Below are 18,981 nucleotides of genomic sequence, written 5' to 3'. Positions count from 1 at the left end.
TAATCAGCTGTAGAGGCTGCTAATAGCTTGTCATACTAATTAATGTCATGCTGCCATCAATCCCTGCTGGTGATGAAAGTGTGTGTGTGAAACGTTAGTCAAAACCTTTCCTGTTTATTTATCTCCATTCTGAGCTTTCTCTCCTGGCCTGTGCTGTTTCCCACAGCAGAGATGCTGCTGTAGCCCTGCAGGAAGAGATGGAGGAAGCTCCCCCCGCTTTTTTTGCCTCTCCCCAGTCCTCCCAGTCCTCCCAATTTGCTGAAGCCAGTGGTAATTCTTTATTGCTTGTGCATAAAGCCACAGCAGCCCACATCGGGTCTGCAGGTGCTGCCGTCTGGGTGAGAAAGCTTTGAGGAATCAGAAGCCCGGGTGGCTTTTCTGGAGGGTTTTCCAGCTGCCTTTCCAAGAAACCCAGATTTTTCCAAACATTTTCCTTCCGTGCTTGGAAGGGCACGGAGGGGCTGAGCCACCCAAGCTCCTGCCCTGTCTCAGTTTTCCCCCCCTCCAGCCCAGCCCCCCCGTTTGGCTTCCTCCAGCATCACTGCTGGAAGCGGAATTTTAGCAGGAAAAGGTGAAGCTAAAGCGAGCTGCGGTAGCGCTGGAGCTGCTTCCTGCCACCTCCCCGTCCCTCGCCTTCAGACCTGTCCCTCCCAGCCCGGGGGGGACAATTCCGGGGCAGCTCCGGGTCCCCCGGGGCCGCCCTGCGCGATGGTGCCGGAGGTCAGGAGGAAGGTGGAGTAGGCGAGGTCAGCGTCCTCCTTGGAGCTCTGGGGACAGAGGGGGGGACACTGTTAGGTGGCTGTGGACAGAGAGCATTTATTTTTTCCTTTTTCTGATGTTTTGAGCTACGTTATTTGGGGAGAAGAATTTTTTTTTTTTTTTGGTCGCTAAACCACACGCTCAGGGTGCACCCACAGCACGTTGGGTGAACCCAAACCTCAGACAGGATTGATAGCAGGCTGGGAGGGAACTCACCTTTCAGAACCAGCTGCCCGTGCCAGCGTTTCACGGGCTGTGAACTTCCCAAGGTGACAGGGATGGACTGGACCAGTGGGAGAATCTGCTGGGTCACACCGGGGAGCTCAGCCCCAGGAAGACCCGAAATGTTGGTGGGTTTGGGACCCTGTGTCATGTCTGTCCCCATGTGTCACCTCTCCAGAAGCTCCTGGGTTTTATTGATGTCCTGACAGTGTCTATTATTGCTCCAGTTCAGCTCTAGGCACTTAAAACACCCCCAAACCATGGCCTGCACGGGGGGAGGTGGGATGTCCTCTGCCCACCTGCTTATCCCATGGTTCCACAGACCCAACCCCAACCTTTCTGAAACTTCTTGGGACTGCCTGGCTGTCCTGTTTGCACCAGGGCCACTGCTATCATGTAGGGTGAGGAAAAAGTCCAGCCCCACCCCCAGGGAGGCTGATTTTCTGCAGGTGGCCTCTCCAGGTGAGATGGAGCCCCCCGTATAAATAAAGCTCCTGGGAGGAGGCAGCTCCTCGGCAGAGGCTGGAGGGCTGCAGAGGGACCTCTCAGGTCAGTGGGCTCTCTTTTGGGTCTTCTCTTACCCTTTTTGCCTTCTTTGTCTCTGCAGCACTTTCTGGGGTGGCTGCGGTGGTGATGAACTCTGTGGGGAGAAGGTGGGTGTCAGGGCAGGGACCCCCTCGGTGGTGGCTTCCATAGGGTCCTTTTGCAAAGCCCCTCTTGCCCCAGGGAGGGAAGGCAGAACCTACCATCCCCTCCCAGCTGAGTCTCCTGGGTCTCCTTGGTGCAGGCATCGTTGTTTGCTCCACAGTCCTTCACACTTTCAAAGTCTGACATGCTGATGTTGGTCCTGTAGCTCCCCACAGACACCAGGTCTGGGAAGAGGGAGGAGAGAAAGGACCTCACACACTTGCTCAGAGCTGGGAGAGATGCTTTGGCACCCAAACCACCTCTGTGGAAGCTGAAACTCTGCCATGCAAGGTATGAAGCCTGTGGGGGGGTGGGCTCTGCCCCAACACCCTTTATGCTGGGTGTAGGACCCATACGGACAGGGTCAGTGGGATGTTCGGGGTGTCCTGGCTGCCCCTGGCACTGTGGGCACCCCAGGAACAGCTCAGCCCATCCCCAAAGCCCCCTCTGAACACTGGTGATGTTCTCAGGGGTGAGGGAAGCAAGGACTCACCAGATCTCTTCAGCTGCCTGTATTTAAAAATGGCAAAGGCCGTGGCCAGGACCAGGAGCACAGCACCCACAGGGCCCACGACTAAAGCAACGGTGTTGGGGCCTTGGCTTTGGTCCTCAGAGCTGGAATGGAAGGAAAAATGCAGCAATAAGCTGGGAAATATATATATATATACATATGTATATGTATATTTTTTTTTTGTGCCCATCCAGTTACCTCAGCAGCTTGGTTATATGCACGTGAAGGAAGTTTCTCAACAGAAGTATTTTTAATTAGTTTTTCTGTACCCTGAACCTGTAACTGTTCTATTCTGGGATTGTATTTTCTTGAGCTAGACATTTCAGTGCCTCTCAGCTTCCATTTTTTAATTTATTTTTTCCTTTTTCTGATATTTTGAGCTACGTTCTTTAGGGAGAATATTTTTTTGTCACTAAACCACACGCTCAGGATGCACCCACAGCACATTGGGGTGAACCCAAACCTCAGACAGGATTGATAACAGGCTGGGAGGGAACTCACCTTTCAGAACCAGCTGCACTTTGCACCCCAGCATCACTGGAGGCTCTTCCTTGGGGGTTTAATCCCCCCTTGGCCTGGCTGGGGGGCTCGGTGAGGTTGTGGGTATCAACATCCAGGAGCTCGAGGCTTTGGTCACTGCTGCTCCCTGCACACCCAAGGAAGAAGAGTTGTTGGCATGGGGATGGGGACAGCAAAACTGGTCAAGATTTGCACATGGGACTGCAGTGGGTTCTAACTATATGTGAGAGGGCCCTTAGAAAGGGGGTTTAGAGATTTGGAATAATCTCCTTCCTGGTAATTTATTGGAAGGAAGGGAAAAAAAAAAAAAAAAATCCCGAGTAGGATCTCTCTGCTTAGATACTACTGAGAAAGTTTCTTGCATTTGTAAGTTCTGGCTGTAGTATCTCCAGAATAAATTCTTAATACTTTATTTGCTTTTTTTAAAATCTACTTCTGCCCACCAAGGGCAGTGAAATGAGGCTGCTTCTCCCCCCTGTTTTCCTGTGTTTTAAGCTGAGCATCTTCCTGGAGCAAGGAAGTTCCTGAGCTCCACGCAGCTCTTCCCCTGGTGGGTGCTGGGTGATGCTTGAACTAAACAACGTTTCAAATTGAAATAGCAAAAAAATAGTAAGTACAGGATTAAAAAATAAAAACAGCATGGAAGAAAGGGAATTTCTAGACTAGTGGGGTTTTTTTATGACCAGGAAGCATAAACCAAGGTGTGGACAAAAGCATCTACGTCTGGTTGTGCAAAACTCAGGGTGATGATGGTCTGGAAGGCTGCTTGGGGTGAGAACTCTTCTGTTTTGAGGTGCTGCAGCCTAGTGGCTGTGGAGAGAACGTTTCAGGGCGGCCCAAGAGGAAAACCCCTCCCTGGGATCTCACCTCCTGTCACCCGCAGGTTCACTGCCATGGTTTCCCCGAGGATGCCCTTGTGCTTCACTCCACACCAGTACCAGCCCTGGTCTGACTCTGCCACCGAGGCAAAGCTGAGGATAAGGGTTTTGTTGTCAGTGTCACAGGTGACATCAGGTCCTGGGTGGCTTTGGTCCAAAGCAGGGATGGAGGTGCAGCCGGGGCTGTCCCACTTGCACCAGTACTTCTCGTAGGAGTAGTACTTGCACGGGTAATGGCAAATTAAATTGACTTGTGACCCCACTTGTGCCTCCACATCCTTCTCTCCTGTCAGTCCAGGCTCTCCTGTGAGGGCAAGCAGAACATCAGGACTGGTGTTAGTGGTTTGGGTGGTGGGAATGGGAGCCAAAAGGGAATGGTGCTGCTAGAGATGAACCAGGAGATGCAGCTTTCAGGTAAAATGCTCCTCATGCTGCTGCTCTGATGTTGAGGATGTTGTATACACACCTCTGGGTACAAGCTGGCTTTTAGTTTTTGGTTTTGGGGCTTTTTTTTTTTTTTTTTTTGCAAGGTTTAAGAAATAAAACCCGAGAAACTTCCTTGAACACTTTCCCCTAAAACTGAAAGCTTATGTTTTCATTTTTAGGCTAATGGGGAGGGTGGGGAGGACTGGCACAATGCTTCGCCTTCCAAGATAAAATTTCCAAGCTCCCACCTCTTCCCAAAAAGCCAGATCTGCTCCTGGGAGGAGCTCAGGAGGTTGTTTAGAACCTACTAAGCAGGCAGAGAACTGCTCATACCATCCATGACCTTCAGCTGGGTTGATGACTGCTGCTCCCTCTCTTCATCTGTCATGCACCAGTAGTAACCTTCATCCCTGCTGCTCAGCTGGTTGAGGATGATGGTGAGAGTCTGGTTAGCTGGGTTGTCATATATGGCCACCCTTCCTTCATAAGAGGGGGACACGGTCCCATCATTGCCTATGATCCAGGCACAGCCATTCTGTCTCCACTTGCACCAGTACTTGCTGGAGGATTTCTTTAGAGGGTTGTAGTGGCATTCGAAGGTTGCTGAGCTGCCTTTTATTCCAAGTACCGTGGGCTTCCCTTGAGGAGCACTGCTCTCTGGAGACAAAAATGAAATGGGCAGCTGTGCAGGGAAGTCTTGATCCCAACCTCTATCAGTGATGGTTGAGTACATTACAGAAAAGGAACAGAGAGATGAGAGGATAGGTCAGGAGCACTCTGGAAAGAGAGGTGAAAGCAAAGTGAGACTGCTGGTGATGCCTCTAAAGAGCAGCAGAGAGGAAGGAAAACCCTTGGGAACAGCTCACTCACCCTCATAGACGTGCACATCCAGCTCCTTGGTCTCTCCCTTCACCCCGTAGGTGCCGAAGCCACAGAGGTACAAACCAGAGTCCTCCCAGCCTGTCTGTGTTATCACCACGGTGAAGGCCCCTGGAACCTTCTCGTTGCTCAGCAGAATTCGCCCTACGAAGTCCTCGTCCACCTTCCCTCTGCTGTCAATGATGTCGTAGCAGCCGTTTTTCCCCACCTTGCACAGGAATTTCCTCTCTCTCTCCGTGTCCTTCCCAAAGTTGCAGGACATGGTCAGAGTGCTCTGCAGCTTCACGTAGTACAGCTCAGCTCCCTCGGGGACATTTGGCCCTGTGCAAGGACACAAGGGACAGCTTTTACTCCTGCTCAGAGGGTGACTGTGTGATGCTGAAATATTTTTTTTTTAATTTTTAATATTTTTTTTTTAGCATCAGATTTCTCTAAACTTTGCTATTTCACATCATCATCTGCTGCTCTGCTCAGAGCGTGAGCCACCCAGGTTTCTGGGAGTGCTCAGCAGCTGTTAAGCAATGGTTGTGACCTGAAGATGAGGTTCATTTAATCTGATTTTTATACCAGATCTGTGTGCTCAAAAAATCAATTCTCTAAGAGCACTGGGAACAAGAAAACTGCTGTTTGCTGCCAGCGTGGAGCTCCTTGAGTGCCTTCAGGGCAGACTGTCCCTGGAGCCCTATGAAAAAGTGGGGGTTAGGGTTAGGTTAGCAAGAAATTAGAAAGAAAATTACCCTTCCAGGTGCCCCAAGACCCGTAATTACCTTCGGATACTTCCAGGTTGACTTTTTGGGAGAGTCCTCTGCCATTGATGCCCACACCACACTGGTAGGTGCCTGTGTCTGTTGCTGCCAGCTGGGTGATATTGATCTGGAAGTTTTCTGCATCCGGGTAGTCAGTGAGGGAGATTCTGTCCTCGTAGCCTGCTGCAACGTAGCCACTGCTGGAGATGATGGTCCTGCAGCCCCTGCCTGACTGCCTGCACCAGTATTTTCTGTCGTGCCTGTTGACACTGGTGGGGGGGTAGAAGCATTTCACGGTCGCTGCCCCGCCGAGCAGCCCATAAACCTCCCGTGGCCCAAACACTGGGCTTGAGACTGCAAAAGAGGGGGAAAAAGTGTTGGTTGGGGCTGTCAGCTGAGCCACGTCCGTGCTGGGGCTGCAGAGAGGCTCAGGGAGACAGCACCTTGGGGTGGGAAAGGTCCCATGGGAGGGATGGGATGGGATGGGGAGATTGCCCCAAACCTTGCTCCCACCCTGAGCAATGGCATCTCTGGGCTCAGGACACTCGTGTCCAACTTACCTGCTGGCTTGGGGAGGTATCTGCTGCTGGCTGAGTGAGCTGGGAGGAAATTGAGCAGGAAGATGAACGCCAGTGGAATCATTTTTCTTACATTCCCTGGAAAAGGCAGAGAAGTTTGGATATTGACACTTGCAAAATAACCAAGTTGACTTCTCCAGTCATCTAACAACCCTCCCACCTGGGGGATGCAAAGGTTGTGCTGGAGAGAAATAGAGAATTTCATTGCTTAATGGGACAGAAAGAGATGATGGCTCTGTTCTTGCTGGTGGGTCTCATCCCAGCACCCCAGTTTTCCCTTCTGGAACATGAGGGGAGCTTTTCTTGGGACAAACTCAGATAATGCAATGCCTGCAAGCCACCAGGGTGTCCATCAGAGCACAGTGTCCCAAGGACAACGTCCCTTGGGCAGGCAACAGCTGCATGCACAGCATAAAAAACAGATTTTGCCAAACCAGGAGAGAGTTGATTGAAAATCAGAAGTGGTGTCTGGTTTCACTGTCCCTCCTGGGCATCCACCTCAACCTGCTGCACCAAAACTGACCCTTGGCCAGGACTCTGGGATGGCCCTGGGGGAATGGCAAACCAAAATGAGCCTCTTGTATTTCAGTATTTCTGCCCTTCCTCTGTTTCTGGACTGAGTGACAGCTTGGAGGAAGCCAAAGCTCTTGGGTCCATGAGCTGTTTTTTTTGGCCTGAGCATTCTGTTGGACCCCGAGAGGTGAGGAGCTGGGAATGTGCATTCCCTGAGCATGGTTCCTGCTCTATCTGTCCATTCCAGGCTCCAGAGGAGGTGATAGGTGCCAAGGAAGTCTTTATAAATATTTAGAGGAGTTTGATTTCAGGGTGTCAAGTGACACAACTTTATTACGGGTAATTCCCGGCAGAAGAAAAATGTTTTTTATTTCCGTGTGAAGATGAAAGGTGTTTGTTGTGCCTCCTTCCTCCTATTGCAACTTCTAATTGTTCCGTGGCCACTTGTCCAGGGCTAATAATTAACTCACTGAGCATGAAAAATGCTCTTTCATACATATCCCAGGAGTAGCCAGCAAGACAAACATCACCTATTCTGCAGAGAGCAAACAAGAGGGCACAAAAAGGGCCTTGAGATTTGCCCCTTGCTCAGAGGAGCTCCTCTGGCTGATGGGCACCTCCCTGCCCTCCACCCCTTGTCCTGCAGTGTGAGCAGGATCCCAGCTCAGTTATCCCATTCCTGGTACAATTGGAATTATTTGTTAGTCCTTCCCAGCTGGTTCAGGGTTCCTGGTGGTTTTGTCAGGTAGGGAAGGGTTACAGAGACCTCTGGAAACAGAGGGAGATGTCTGGGTGCAGAAGGATGTGCACAGGGCTGGTGGCATCAGGGTCTTCCTGTGCATGTTGGAGCAGGGAAGGATTTTTGCATCTCTGTCTCTGAGGAGATGTGTGCCCTTGTGCCTACCCAAGAGCAAAAAGGTTCCTGGGTGCTCACAGGGGCAATTCCTGCAGCTCTGAGGTGCCCCTGGTCCTGTCTTCTCAGGTGCTGTTCAAACCTTCCCTCCCCCCCTGAATGAATGAATGAATGAATGGAGAAAACACCCATGGCCAGCAAGTTCAAGCAAGCAGAGGCTCTGCCTAGTTGAAAATCTGTTGTATTTCCATGCTGAGCAGGAGGGATGGAAATCCCCTCCCTGCTCTGGGTGCAGTTCTGCACTTCCCAGCCCCAAGAAATGGTGCAAGCAAGGTCTGGTCACTCTGCAAGGAGAAAGCTCCATTTGAGCTGTTAGAAGAGAAGAATTTCATCAAGGTGCTGGTAAGATAGCTCTGGTTCCTTCTTGCTTCCAAAGAACATTTGCTGCTGGATTTGCTGTCTCTTGACAGCAAAATTAAACCTCAGGGCTGTGGGGGGGAGAAAAGGCTCCTGGGCTGGTGTGAAAGGGAGTGCAAGGAGGTGGCTGTGCAAGATTTGTGTGCATGGTTCTGCAAATGGAAGGGGAGGCAGAAGGAGAGAGGAGATGGGACAGCAAAGGGGAGCAGGGGCTACAGAAGAGCTGAGGGGCTTGAAACAGGAGGGAAATGCCCTGGGTGTTGGCTCCAGGAGTTGGGCAGCAAGATGCTCGTGTGTGTGTGTGTGTCTGCTGTGTGCAGTGTCCCTGGGGCAGCAGGGATTTTCTCTGGGCTGCTGCCAGCCATAGATTATACTCCTTTTTCTTTGCTTATTGTTCGCTACAGCTCAAATGTTGGGTTTGTGTCTTTACGTTCATTTTGCACCATCCAAACTGCCAGCTTCCTCCTCTCCCTTGTCCCAGGCTTTGAAGGTTTTAGAGCCCAAAGCCATTGGTGCAGCTGAACTCAGGAGAAGGGAGTTTGCATCTGTGTTTATTCCACCTGAGAGCTCCAGAACTTGGGGCCTGCATGGGCTGCACCAAAAGGGTTCTGCTGGTGAGTGCCAAGTGAGACATGGACCTGCCATGATGCAAGTTTGGAGTGAAAAGCCACAGAAAAGGACAAATTACAAGGTCCTTCACCATATAATTAACTTTTCTTCCTTTCCAACTCAGAACAGCTCAATGTTTGTCTGTCTCTTTTGATTCCACATGCTGCTGTACTCAGTGTTTCCCTTCCCCTGCCTGACAAAGACATCTCAATGGTGTTAAAAGCCCTGCAGAGGTCAGGCAGTCCCCATCCCTTGCTTATATGGACACGTCTTGAGTGGTTCTATCCACAGAAAGTTGTTCATGGGGCAGTGGGACCTTTGGTGGGAGTAGGTGTGGTACAAGACCTCCCTGGATGCCCCAGTGCCAAAACCACTGCAGGTCTGGATGTTCCCAACCCCATCCCCTTCCTTGCCAGCACTGGCACCTAAACTTTGAAAAAGAGCTTTCAGCTTTCCAGCCAAGAGGTCTCTAAGAGCTCTTCTAAACACCACCCATTGCCAGAGCTCCTCTGGGTGCCTGTGGTGCTCCTGTGCCTCCCTTTCTCCTTGGGAGGGAGAGCTGCACATCTCCAAAGAGATGAGGACCTGAGGACTAAAGCCCAGAGAGCAGCTGCTGCCACGGGGCAGGAGGTCCCAGAGCTCAGTTCCCAAATTCTGCAGACTCAGCAGAGCCCTGGGGAAGCAGCGAGGTCCCAGCAGAGCCTGCCAGGGAGCAGCCCAGTGCAACCCATTAGTTATTAACTATTGCTCTTCACCATCACCAAGGCCAGGCTGCAGGAGCAACAAAATATGAAGGATTGGGTGTGCTTACAAACATTCTGAGCTAGGAGGGAAATCCACCCCATTTGCACGGAGTTATAAGAGATCAGCTTGAAGACAAAAGATCAAGCTGACCTAAATACCTACAGAAAAGAAGGATTTCTCATTCCAAACCAATTCTAATGCACTGTATGGAAAAAATGAATAAGAGGTGCTGATTTTGTGATACAGGCAGCAGAAAAAAGCAGGGAGATCTTATTAAAGATGGTCAGTTTTTATGAAGAAATCCCCAGTTTTAGGAATATCTGCAGGCTTTGTGACCTTCCTTGCTAAGAATGTAGGTAAGTACCAGTTAAAGGCTGTCCTGAATGAGGAATAGATTCTGTAAAACAAATGAAAACAATAATCTGACAGCCCTCATGGTGGTGACTGAAATTCCTGCTGAGATTGTGCTGCTGGCCTAACTTTATGTTCCTTCACTGTATTAGATGTACCAACCACTAACTAGTGACCTAATTTTATGTTCCTTTAAGATGTTAAATATCCCATGCACCAACCTTTTGCTTTTCAGATAGGAGTGTCAGGGTTCATTTGTTTTGCTGAGAGTGGTTTTTTGCTTTTTTTTTTTTTTTTTTTTTTTTTTTTTTAGACTGGAAAGTGAAACCAACTCCAAGACTATTAAACTATTGTTCCAGTTCATGTTACCCATTTACAAGAAGCAGGAACTTGCTAAAAAACATTTACTGTACAGCCATGGGATAGACTGGATGGATGGATGGATGGATGGCCCCCATCTCAGCAGCAGCAGCACAACTGCTGTTAGGAGCTGATATTTCCCTGTATTAAAAGTCCTATAAGAATATTTCCTTTGAAGAGTAAGAATTCAGTGTGCAGGAACTCATCCCTTTGCTGTTGGCCTAAGTGTGGCCACTTTTATTTTACCCACATCCCACTCACTGTGCTGCAGCATCTCTCTCCCTTTGTACAAACCAAGCTTTTGGGAGCTTATTTGGGAGACAAGCACACCAATTCTCTAAGATTTTCTCCATGCTGTGATTTGGAAGATTCAGGATCCTGAGTTGTAACAGTTTGCAACATAACCAGCATGAGTTGCAACACTTCCCATTACTGCAGAAATATTTACTAACGTCTGGTATTTCTTATGTTAAAACTTAATGATATTAATGATAATATTGTGATGTTAATTAACTTTTTTTTTTTTTTTTCCCAGAAAGGAAATATTAAAATCTACCACAGAAAAGAAAATACAGACATCATAAGCCTTGATCCTATGCTCTGACCTGTTAAAATCCTCAGTCTCAGGACCTGCACACCTATTCCCAGCTGGCCCAGAACTGCTCTTCCCATCCCAGGACTCATGGACCCAGTCTCAGGACTCCTCTTCTCCTTCCCCATCTCCAAGAGGTAGTACAAAAGATTTTGCATTTCAGAAAGACCACGAAGCAGCATTACTTACACACCAAGTTACTTCTGCAGACTGCTTGGTACTTCTTGGTTTTGTTTTTTTTTTTTTCTTGTAGGCTCCGGGATTCGCTGCTCTCCCAGTGGCTGATGCCCAGGACCTCCTGTGCCTCTCCTGCCTCCCTGCTGCAGCCCGACACTGGGCTCTGGCAGTGCCAAAGTTGTTTTAAATACTCCTGGTACCTCTAGCCCTGCATTTCCACCTGTTGTGCCTTAAAGGAATAGCATCCAAAAACTGGCAACCACCCGGGCAGGTGAGCACCGCCCTGGGGCAGAGCAGGGAAGCCAATGTCCACCCCAGCTCTGCTGGCACTTTGCTTCTATTTACCTCCTGGTTACACATTCCTTTTGCACAACAGCCACCCCAAGGTTGGGCTCTAGGACGTGGCCACAGACACCCCTGAGTCCTTTTGGAAGGGGCTCCTTGGGATCAGGTCTTCTGCTCTGCTGGGAACAGGGTACCCGTGGGGAGCTTTCTGCTTGGCCAGGACCCAGCCAGCCAGGAGAGCCGTGGTTTGGTTCATTGCTTTGGAGTTTCCTGGCACAAAGATGCTGAGGAGCTTTATAGGGTCTGAGTTTTAGCATGGAAAGGTCCTCTCCAGCCAGCCCCCTCCTCTCTGCTGACATTGCAACATCCCCCTTGAGTCCTGACCACGTTTCCCATCGATCCAGGCAGGAGAATCCCTCACTGCAAGGACTGCCCTGGCTTCTCATCTCATGGCAGCCCCAAGCAGTGGTGGGAGAGCTTTGTTGGTCAAACCCAGAGTTGTTTTTTTGATCTGCTGCACGTGTTTTTTGAAAACCTTTCCACGGATGTGCAGCTTTTGTGATGAGGAGGGAGGTGAGGAATTCTGTTGCATTTCCATGACTGGAAAGAACACCCATGAGCTCTCCTGGGTGTGTTTTGCTTTCCTACACCTCCTGCTCCCCTTGACACCTCTCCTTTGGGCGTCTGCTTCTTCACTCACCTTGTCTGGATCCTGTGCTTTGCCCTGAGTTGTGTTTTGGGGAGCTGGGGTTTGTAGGAGATGGAGCAAGTCCTGGCAGAAACCAACCATGGGGACCTCCTTGTGCATCAAAATCAGCCCAAGGTAGGTGAACGTTTTCTTTAACCAAGTCACCATCTTCACCCTGAAGCTTTCTGGTAAAACTGAGCAAACTCAGATGAATCTATTTACTTACCTTAACAGAGGAGGAAGCATCCTGCTGCCAAGCCACAGGATCCAAACCACTCTGCCATCTCCAAAAACAAACAACCTCAAGCTTGCTTTTTTGGGGGGGGAGGGCAAAGCAGAGTTTGCAGCACAGCGTGCAAGCTGAGCACAGGAGCCCAGGCTGCTGTTTGGGTCTGGGCTGCATTTGGGCTGAAATGATTTGATTTTGAAGCTCGGAATCGTTCAGCAGAAGAGCTGGAGGCAAAATAACACTGTGGGATTTCTGTGTCTTTGTAAACTAAAGTCAGGTATGATTTGCGTGTTGCAAAATGGCATAATGGATTAAGATTTTTATTTTTTTTTTAATAAGAAGTACAAGAATTGCTACTGTGAAATATTGTGAGAGGTCACAAGCACCTGGACTTTATTGAAAGCAGCAAGCAGGAAGAGCGATAACGCTGCTGTGCGTAAGCAAAAATTACAATCAACCCCACAATAAATTTATAAAGATCACATAGGATTTAATCCAAGTCTTTTGAAATCTAGGGCTCAAATTCTTCTGGTAAGGATTAAAGGCAAGAGTTGACATTGGAACATAAACCCTGGGCAGCAGGGTGGTAACTCTGGACTGCGGGCGGAGGTGCTGGAGGGGTTTTTGCTGGGCTGAAAATCCTCTGCTTAAAATCTGGTTTTATTCTCTTCTACCAAAGGAGATGACTCTTGCAGGGCCAGTTCCAGAAGACACCTACCTGTGGGTGCCAGGGCCTGTCCTGCATTCCTCAGTGTTTTCTAGACTCGGGGCTTCCTCCCTCGGTTGCTCTTTCTCAGGGTTCGGAGAAGTCTCAACTGGTGCCACTTCCCCTTTTCCTATGGTTCTGCTTTCCTCTCCTTAGAAATAAAAAAATTGTGTGTGAGAGAGAGGGAACAGCTCCTCTGATGCCTGTTAAACATACCAGCAGGTCACAGCCAGCACCAGATCAGGTTCATTGTTTCCCAGTTTCATTCTAGGAATTTCCACGTTCTAGAATTTTCACTCGCCACGGTTGTCCCTGAAGGGTTTTGTCCCTAAATTTCTCTCCAGGGACACAGTATGTTGTAGAATAAGTTATATGCATGTATTTCTGATAATCAAAGATTTTTCAGGCAAGTCTTTGTCAGCTTTGGCTGGATTTGGGCAGAGGAGCAGCCTGGCACACGCAGCCACTCATCCCAAGCAGGTCCCTGCCCTTTATACCTCAGGATTTCCGAGCACTTGTGGAGCTGTAAATCTTTTATAAAAAACAAAAAAAACCCCTGGCTTTCAGCAGGACTTCAGGAATTCTATTTCATTCATTTGCTTGTTTTGTTTGAGCACATTTAAAATAAAAAAGAAAATGCAACTTCTCTAGGACGTTGTTCGTTTGTGGGTCCAGTTGCACTTTCAGTCTGCCCTGGCTGCAAAATGGTTTCGTGTGTCCAGGGATGGAAATCTGCAGGCAGCCAGACTCTAGGGAGTGATGAACAAAACCAATCCAACACAACCACCCCAACCCAGCAGGTGTTGCCTGGCCAACTCACCCTTTTGGAGCTTCAGTTTGGTCAGGGCGAGAACAACGACGGTGATGAACGTCAGTAAAATGAGGGCTGGGGACAGGCCTGAGCCACCTGTTGAGCTGGGAAGATGAAAAATCACAATAAAAAGGGATTTTGATTCAGCTGAGGGGTGGCTGCAGGTTGTCCTGGGCAACTGGAAGCAAGGGGGTGAATTCACCAGGGAAACCACTTGCACTGGGGTGAGCCACGGTGCTTGCTATAGAGAGGTGCCATGGGATAATTCCTGGCCAAATCCCTCCCAGCCCAAAAATGAACCTTGCCCAAAGAAAGCTCCTTTGGAGCACCCAAACACTGCCCTGGGTGCTGGCTGTGGATGAAGCCTGCAGGGAGGTTTGTAGCAGCTACTGATTCTGCAATGTTCTTCCTCAAGCCTGGTGTTTCCTCCAGTCCTGTCTCCAGTTTGGGGAAAAGAAGAGGGATCCTAAACATCTACCGACCCTGGAAGCTGATCTAGAGGAGCCACCAACACCAGGGACAAGCTCAAATCCATCCCCCAGCTGGACCTGAGGTAACTTTACCCCCTGCCTTCCTAATTACTGATTACTAATTACTCCTCTCAATGTTCTCAACTTGCAGCCTGTGCAGAGCCCTGGGAAACAGGACAGACAGGGCATAAACCATTAGTGCCAGCCAGAAAGGTGGCCCAGAACTTACCTCTCATCATGGATTTCACCTGGAGAGGTCACAAAGGTGCTGGGGGGGGCAGGGGGCAGCAGGGGACGGGTGTGCTGGGTGACAGTGCCCACGGAGGACCTCAGCCCCTTGACACTGCTCTGCCTGGGTGGGCTGCTGGTGGCCAGGCTGGGTGGCAAGGTGGCCTTAAAGGTGGCTTTCCCAGGAGTGGATGGTTCTGGGTCTTGTGCAGAGTGGGTTTCTATGGAGGAAATGATTTTGAGGCTTCAATCTCTATTTTTTTGCAGTGACAAGAGGTTAGATTTCTGCATTTTGCCCCCTTGTACCTTGGTATCAAAACATGCAGCAGAGTGTGGCCAAACCCAAACATTTCTGTTTTTCTTTGAGTCTCATAGAGAGCACCCCTGAAAACTCCAATACTTGACAAGCATTCATTTAACCCAGCTCTTTCTGTCTTTGCTAGCTGAACAGTGACACAAATCCAGGTGCCATGCCAGTTCCTAAAGCTGCAAGATAACTTTCAGTTTATCTTCAGAGCAAAGCTCACATCTCTGTGCTCCACCTGTGAGGACCAGGGGGCTGTCTGCGAGGGCATGAGATAATAAATAATAATATAATTCCAACTAACTGATTTTCCTTTGAAAGCTCAGCTTCTACTCCTGCTTCTGGAAACCTTTACCATCAGGTCAGTGACTCCAAAAAGAGTAAGGGAAAAAAAAAAAGAGCTGGTGGTTATGTTACACGTTATGAACATAATTCTGTTATGTTCATGCACAGTTCAAGGACAGCCTATTCTCCTCATGCCTATGAATAGGTAGGGTTGAGAGTGATTTAAAAAAAAAAAAAAAAAGGTTTTTATTATGTTCCACCACCTACCTTTCTGGACGTGAAGCTTCAGGGAGGCCGTGTGCTCAGTTTGCCCATTCTGAGCCCCACACCAGTACCAGCCTGTGTCCTCCTCTCTCAGGTGGCTCAGCACCACTGTGTAAGTCCCTTGTTCCTCCTTGCTGCTGGAAATTTGAATTCTCCCTTGGTAGGACTCATGCACAAACCCAGCAGCATCCACCAGCAGCTCACACCTCGCTTCCTTCCACCTGCACAGATACTTCCTCTGGTAGTTCCCCCGGGGATCATAGTGGCATTCCATGGGCACTGAGCCTCCTGCTCTGCCACGGAGATGTTTTGGGCTCTGGGGAAGGCTGGAGGCTGCAGGTTGGAGAGGGCAGCATCAGCTTTTTGTGCTCCTCACACAGGAGGAGGATCCCGTGTGGCCACCGGTGCCCCGTCCTACCTGCTGTCACCTGCAGAACCACCACCCGTGGGCCATCCCATCCTCTCAGCCTTCCTGTCCCACACTGGTAGAGCCCTGAGTCTTCCTTCTTTAAGTCGTTTATCAGGATTTTGAAAGCTCCAGAGCTCTCCCTGGGGGTGATTGAGATCCGTCCTTGGTAACTCTTTGCCACGAAGCCCTCGGAGTCAGCTATGAGCGTGCAGCTGATCCTCCCCAGTTTACACCAGAATCTCCTCTGGCTGCCTTGGGGCTCCCCAGGTGGGCACAGGATGGTGACAGAGCCATGGAGCTCACCCTGCATGAGCTCAGTGGTCACCAATTCACCAACATCTGTAAGGAGAGAGCAGGGTGGGCACCGTCCTGCACGGACTTTCCTCAGCAGCCAATTTGACCAAATCTGGGGACTTTTATCAGTGTGAACGGGGGGAAAAAAGGTCAGTTTGATGGTACAGATGGTCAATGATGCTCCAGCCCTGATCTGCTCCCTGCCAGCCCCCTCTCCCCCTACCTGCCAGGACTGTCAGGTTCAGCCTGACGTAGAGGTCTCTGTTGGAGGTGCCGATGCCGCAGCGGTAGATCCCGGTGTCACTTTTCTTCAGCTCTCTCATGGTCACCATGAAGGTCCCGTTCTGGGGGAGGTCCTGGAGGGCCACTCTGCCCGTGTGGTGCTGGGAGATGTAACCAGTTGTAGAAATGACCGTGTAGCAAGCGCCGTTTCCTGCCATTTTGCACCAATATTTGCGGTCGTGTTTGTTGGCGGGCGTGGTGGAGTAGAAGCACTGGTGGGTGATGGAGCCTCCAACCTCCCCTTTCAAAAACCTGGACCCATACAAAGTGCTTGAAACTGGATCTATTTGGGGGAAAGAAAGACAAGTCAGTGGTTAATCAGAGGTCCTTGCCTGGTAAAGCCCAGCGTAGGTCCTTGGAGCCTAGGGCAGGAGGAGGAGTGACACCAGGGAGACATCTGGATCGGAAGTTCAGGGTTTGGTTTGGATGTGGGGTGTTGCCTTCCTCCAGTGCCACTTTACCCACCTCAGGGTAGGTGACCACGGTACAAACAGGAGCCCCTTGCTGCTCCAAAGCCCCAGCAGCCCTGGTGCTCCTGTCCCTGTGGCACAGGTGGAAGTGTCTGGTGCCCATGTGAGGATTTAGCCTGGGATGTACCCGTGTCCCCTGTCCCAGCTTTGGGTTTGGGTTTGTTTTTTTTTTTGTTCCAGGTAGTTGAGGAGTTGGTTTCTTGGTGACTCACCTTGCAGCAAGGCTGCCAGGAGAAGGAGAACCACCATGTCCAGCTTTCACTCAGCAAACTTCAAAAATCTTATGTTGGAGGCAAAGTTTTGTTGATGTTTGTGCTGTCAAACAGAAGAGAGGCTGTGGCTGGGATCTGCCAAGGTCAAACCCCCCTGATGGCCCTGCAGAACAGAGCACACTGATATTCACCTACCTTAGATTTTGATGCCTCTGTTGCTGGAATTTTTCTCCTGCTCTGCCTCCAGTCTGGATTTACATTGATAAAGTGATTTTTTTGCAGCTCACGGTTCAGTTGGGTTTCGCTCGGCTCTTGATGTTTAATTATCTTTTTTCTCCAGAATTTAAAAATGGATTGACTAAAAATTTTCTTAAGTCCCAGTGTGCATTGCTGAGCAAATTGGAGATGGTCAAAATGCAGGGACAGCAGAGGTGCCACCAAAATACTGAGTACTGAACCCAAGACTGGTCAGATTTAGCCACCTAATGACGTGAGTGTCACCATGGAAGGGGGAAAAAAAAAAGTGAAGAGGTCAGGAGCAGAAATTTCAAGAGTTGAAGAATTCCCCTGCTCTGCAGACAGCTTGCAAAATTTTAAGACGAAGCAACTAGTTCTGATCAATAGTAGTAAAATGCTCTTTGCTGCAAACCTCTTCCCAGCAGAACTTCACATACAGTAAGAACTTTGTGCGTGTTTCCTCAACCTCCTGTGGTTTGACTGAACTTGTGCATGAGCTTTATGTAGCTCTGCTTGTCTTTGGATCCTATATTCTCCATGAATCCAGGAGGAAAAGTTGGTTTCTGCTTCCTATAAAGTGATTTCTGCAGTGAGAATGAAGGCAGTGGTGATGCCATGCTGCTCCAAGTGCTGCTCCACCAACAAACACCTTTTTTTTTTTTTTTTTTTTTTTGATCTTTCTTTGAATATTCGAGATTTTCCGGGTGGTGGATTGCATTGCCAGAGGAAAGGCACCATCACCCATCACCAGAGCTCTGCTTGGGCACCTCCCAGCTCCAGGTGTGTTTGAGGCATTTTCCCCACGAGCAGTTGGAATCTTCTCTGGGACAACCCCCTTGGTCACCTCACAGATGTAACCAGGGGCTGTCTGTTCACCCACACACACAACCCCTCTTTTGCACTGACCAAATAATCCCAGCTGGGAGGTGTGGGGATGGGGTGCTTGCTATTTCATAACCCTGTGTGTTATGGTGGGGGATTTTGGGCTGCTTTTCCTTCAAATTAAAAATGATAGTTGAAGAAAAAGCTTCCTCTGGCAGTTCTGAGAAGCCCCTGGGCTGGTCCCAGCACCCTGCACATCCCCAGGGTTTGCAGCACTGTGTGAGGAATGGCCTGAGGTTCTGAGAGCTCAGGGGAGGGCTGGTAGAACCATTCTGTGCTGCCTGGGTCCAAAGGTTCCTTCTCTTCCCTTCCTCGTGTGCAGGCAAACTTTGCAGGACAGGTTGTGTTCCGTGTAACTCAGTGGAGCCCTTTGGAATCTTCCTGGATGAGGATAAGTCTCTATTAAGTAGGTTTGTTTTCTTTATCATTATATGATTACTGATACTGCAGTAATTATTGGTTTGTACCAAAGCTGAGCCATAAACTGCCCTGTATTGATTGGGCTGGAGAGGAATTAATCCAAGGACATTTCTTACCACACCAGTAGCAAAGCAACAAGATTGCCCTGATATTAGCAGTAAAGTGTGTTACACAGAGCTGCTGGTGGGGAAACCCCTCAGGCTGCTCCATGGCTTTTGTCCCTGCTGCAAAAGGGGCTGAGATGATAAATCTGAAAGTCCTGATGGTGCCCCCAGCCCTGGGGGTGCAATCCCTTCCCTTCCCTTCCCTTCCCTTCCCTTCCCTTCCCTTCCCTTCCCTTCCCTTCCCTTCCCTTCCCTTCCCTTCCCTTCCCTTCCCTTCCCTTCCCTTCCCTTCCCTTCCCTTCCCTTCCCTTCCCTTTTCCAGAGATGTTTCTGTGCTGATGGACCCAGAGGAGAAGCAGAGCTGAAGCCACTGCTGCAGGGATGAGCTGAGGACCAGAGCTGACCTGGTGGTCCTTGTCCTTGTCCCTGTCCCACACCAAACCTCATCCTGGGGTGAGAGAGAGGGTGGGGTCCAGCAGCCCGGTCACCCCCGTTGTCCTCCCCTGGGTGACATCAGGGGTGTCACCACTCTCAGGTGCTGCCATGGGGGTGAGGGTGACCCCAGACCCTGCAGCTGGGC

The 18,981-nt window shown here is 49.8% G+C and overlaps 2 protein-coding genes and 1 long non-coding RNA gene across 4 annotated transcripts; 1 reads left to right on the top strand and 2 right to left on the bottom strand.

The window, feature by feature from the left end:
• Positions 1-254: 254 nt before the first annotated feature.
• On the bottom strand, positions 255-10,977 carry PIGR (polymeric immunoglobulin receptor). 2 transcript variants are annotated; one of them, XM_071768570.1, is made up of 11 exons: positions 10,834-10,977; positions 6,188-6,283; positions 5,649-5,981; positions 4,873-5,202; positions 4,336-4,659; positions 3,566-3,880; positions 2,681-2,825; positions 2,162-2,283; positions 1,728-1,853; positions 1,563-1,621; positions 255-767 (listed from the first exon to the last, which is right to left on the bottom strand). In XM_071768570.1, exons 2-11 carry the CDS (start codon positions 6,267-6,269, stop codon positions 636-638), a joined length of 1,968 nt encoding a protein of 655 aa, XP_071624671.1. In that variant the 5' UTR covers positions 6,270-6,283; positions 10,834-10,977; the 3' UTR covers positions 255-635. The 2 variants fall into 2 exon arrangements, with proteins under 2 accessions (XP_071624671.1, XP_071624670.1); XM_071768569.1 differs by lacking the exon at positions 10,834-10,977 and adding an exon at positions 10,658-10,784.
• Positions 9,372-17,684, top strand: LOC139807523 (uncharacterized). Its single transcript, XR_011730588.1, has 5 exons — positions 9,372-9,693; positions 10,588-10,781; positions 10,898-11,929; positions 13,956-14,093; positions 17,099-17,684. It is a non-coding gene; the product is annotated as an uncharacterized lncRNA (long non-coding RNA).
• Positions 12,358-16,857, bottom strand: LOC139807520 (polymeric immunoglobulin receptor-like). Its single transcript, XM_071768571.1, has 7 exons — positions 16,759-16,857; positions 16,018-16,359; positions 15,510-15,839; positions 15,095-15,424; positions 14,240-14,459; positions 13,550-13,644; positions 12,358-12,880 (listed from the first exon to the last, which is right to left on the bottom strand). Exons 1-7 carry the CDS (start codon positions 16,793-16,795, stop codon positions 12,738-12,740), a joined length of 1,497 nt encoding a protein of 498 aa, XP_071624672.1. The 5' UTR covers positions 16,796-16,857; the 3' UTR covers positions 12,358-12,737.
• Positions 17,685-18,981: the final 1,297 nt, after the last annotated feature.

Source organism: Heliangelus exortis, chromosome 25 (assembly GCF_036169615.1).
Source record: "Heliangelus exortis chromosome 25, bHelExo1.hap1, whole genome shotgun sequence".
Taxonomy (NCBI): domain Eukaryota; kingdom Metazoa; phylum Chordata; class Aves; order Apodiformes; family Trochilidae; genus Heliangelus; species Heliangelus exortis.
Note: the sequence above shows the minus strand (reverse complement) of the source record. Positions and strands in the feature narration are given on the sequence as shown.

What these genes read in the sequence shown, in the direction of transcription:
- PIGR (XM_071768569.1), bottom strand. Translation starts at nt 10,772, where the DNA reads ATGGGGAAGGAGAAGAGGAGTCCTGAGACTGGGTCCATGAGTCCTGGG. An exon ending in GAACCTGCGGGTGACAGGAG is followed by an intron (nt 2,826 to 3,565) that starts GTGAGATCCCAG and finishes TTGGGTGTGCAG; the next exon opens with GGAGCAGCAGTGACCAAAGC. An exon ending in CAGGCAGCTGAAGAGATCTG is followed by an intron (nt 1,854 to 2,161) that starts GTGAGTCCTTGC and finishes CCCTCTTCCCAG; the next exon opens with ACCTGGTGTCTGTGGGGAGC.
- LOC139807520 (XM_071768571.1), bottom strand. Translation starts at nt 16,795, where the DNA reads ATGGTGGTTCTCCTTCTCCTGGCAGCCTTGCTGCAAG. An exon ending in CCTGGCAGCCTTGCTGCAAG is followed by an intron (nt 16,360 to 16,758) that starts GTGAGTCACCAA and finishes TCCCCCAAATAG; the next exon opens with ATCCAGTTTCAAGCACTTTG. An exon ending in CAAACTGAAGCTCCAAAAGG is followed by an intron (nt 12,881 to 13,549) that starts GTGAGTTGGCCA and finishes TTTATTTCTAAG; the next exon opens with GAGAGGAAAGCAGAACCATA.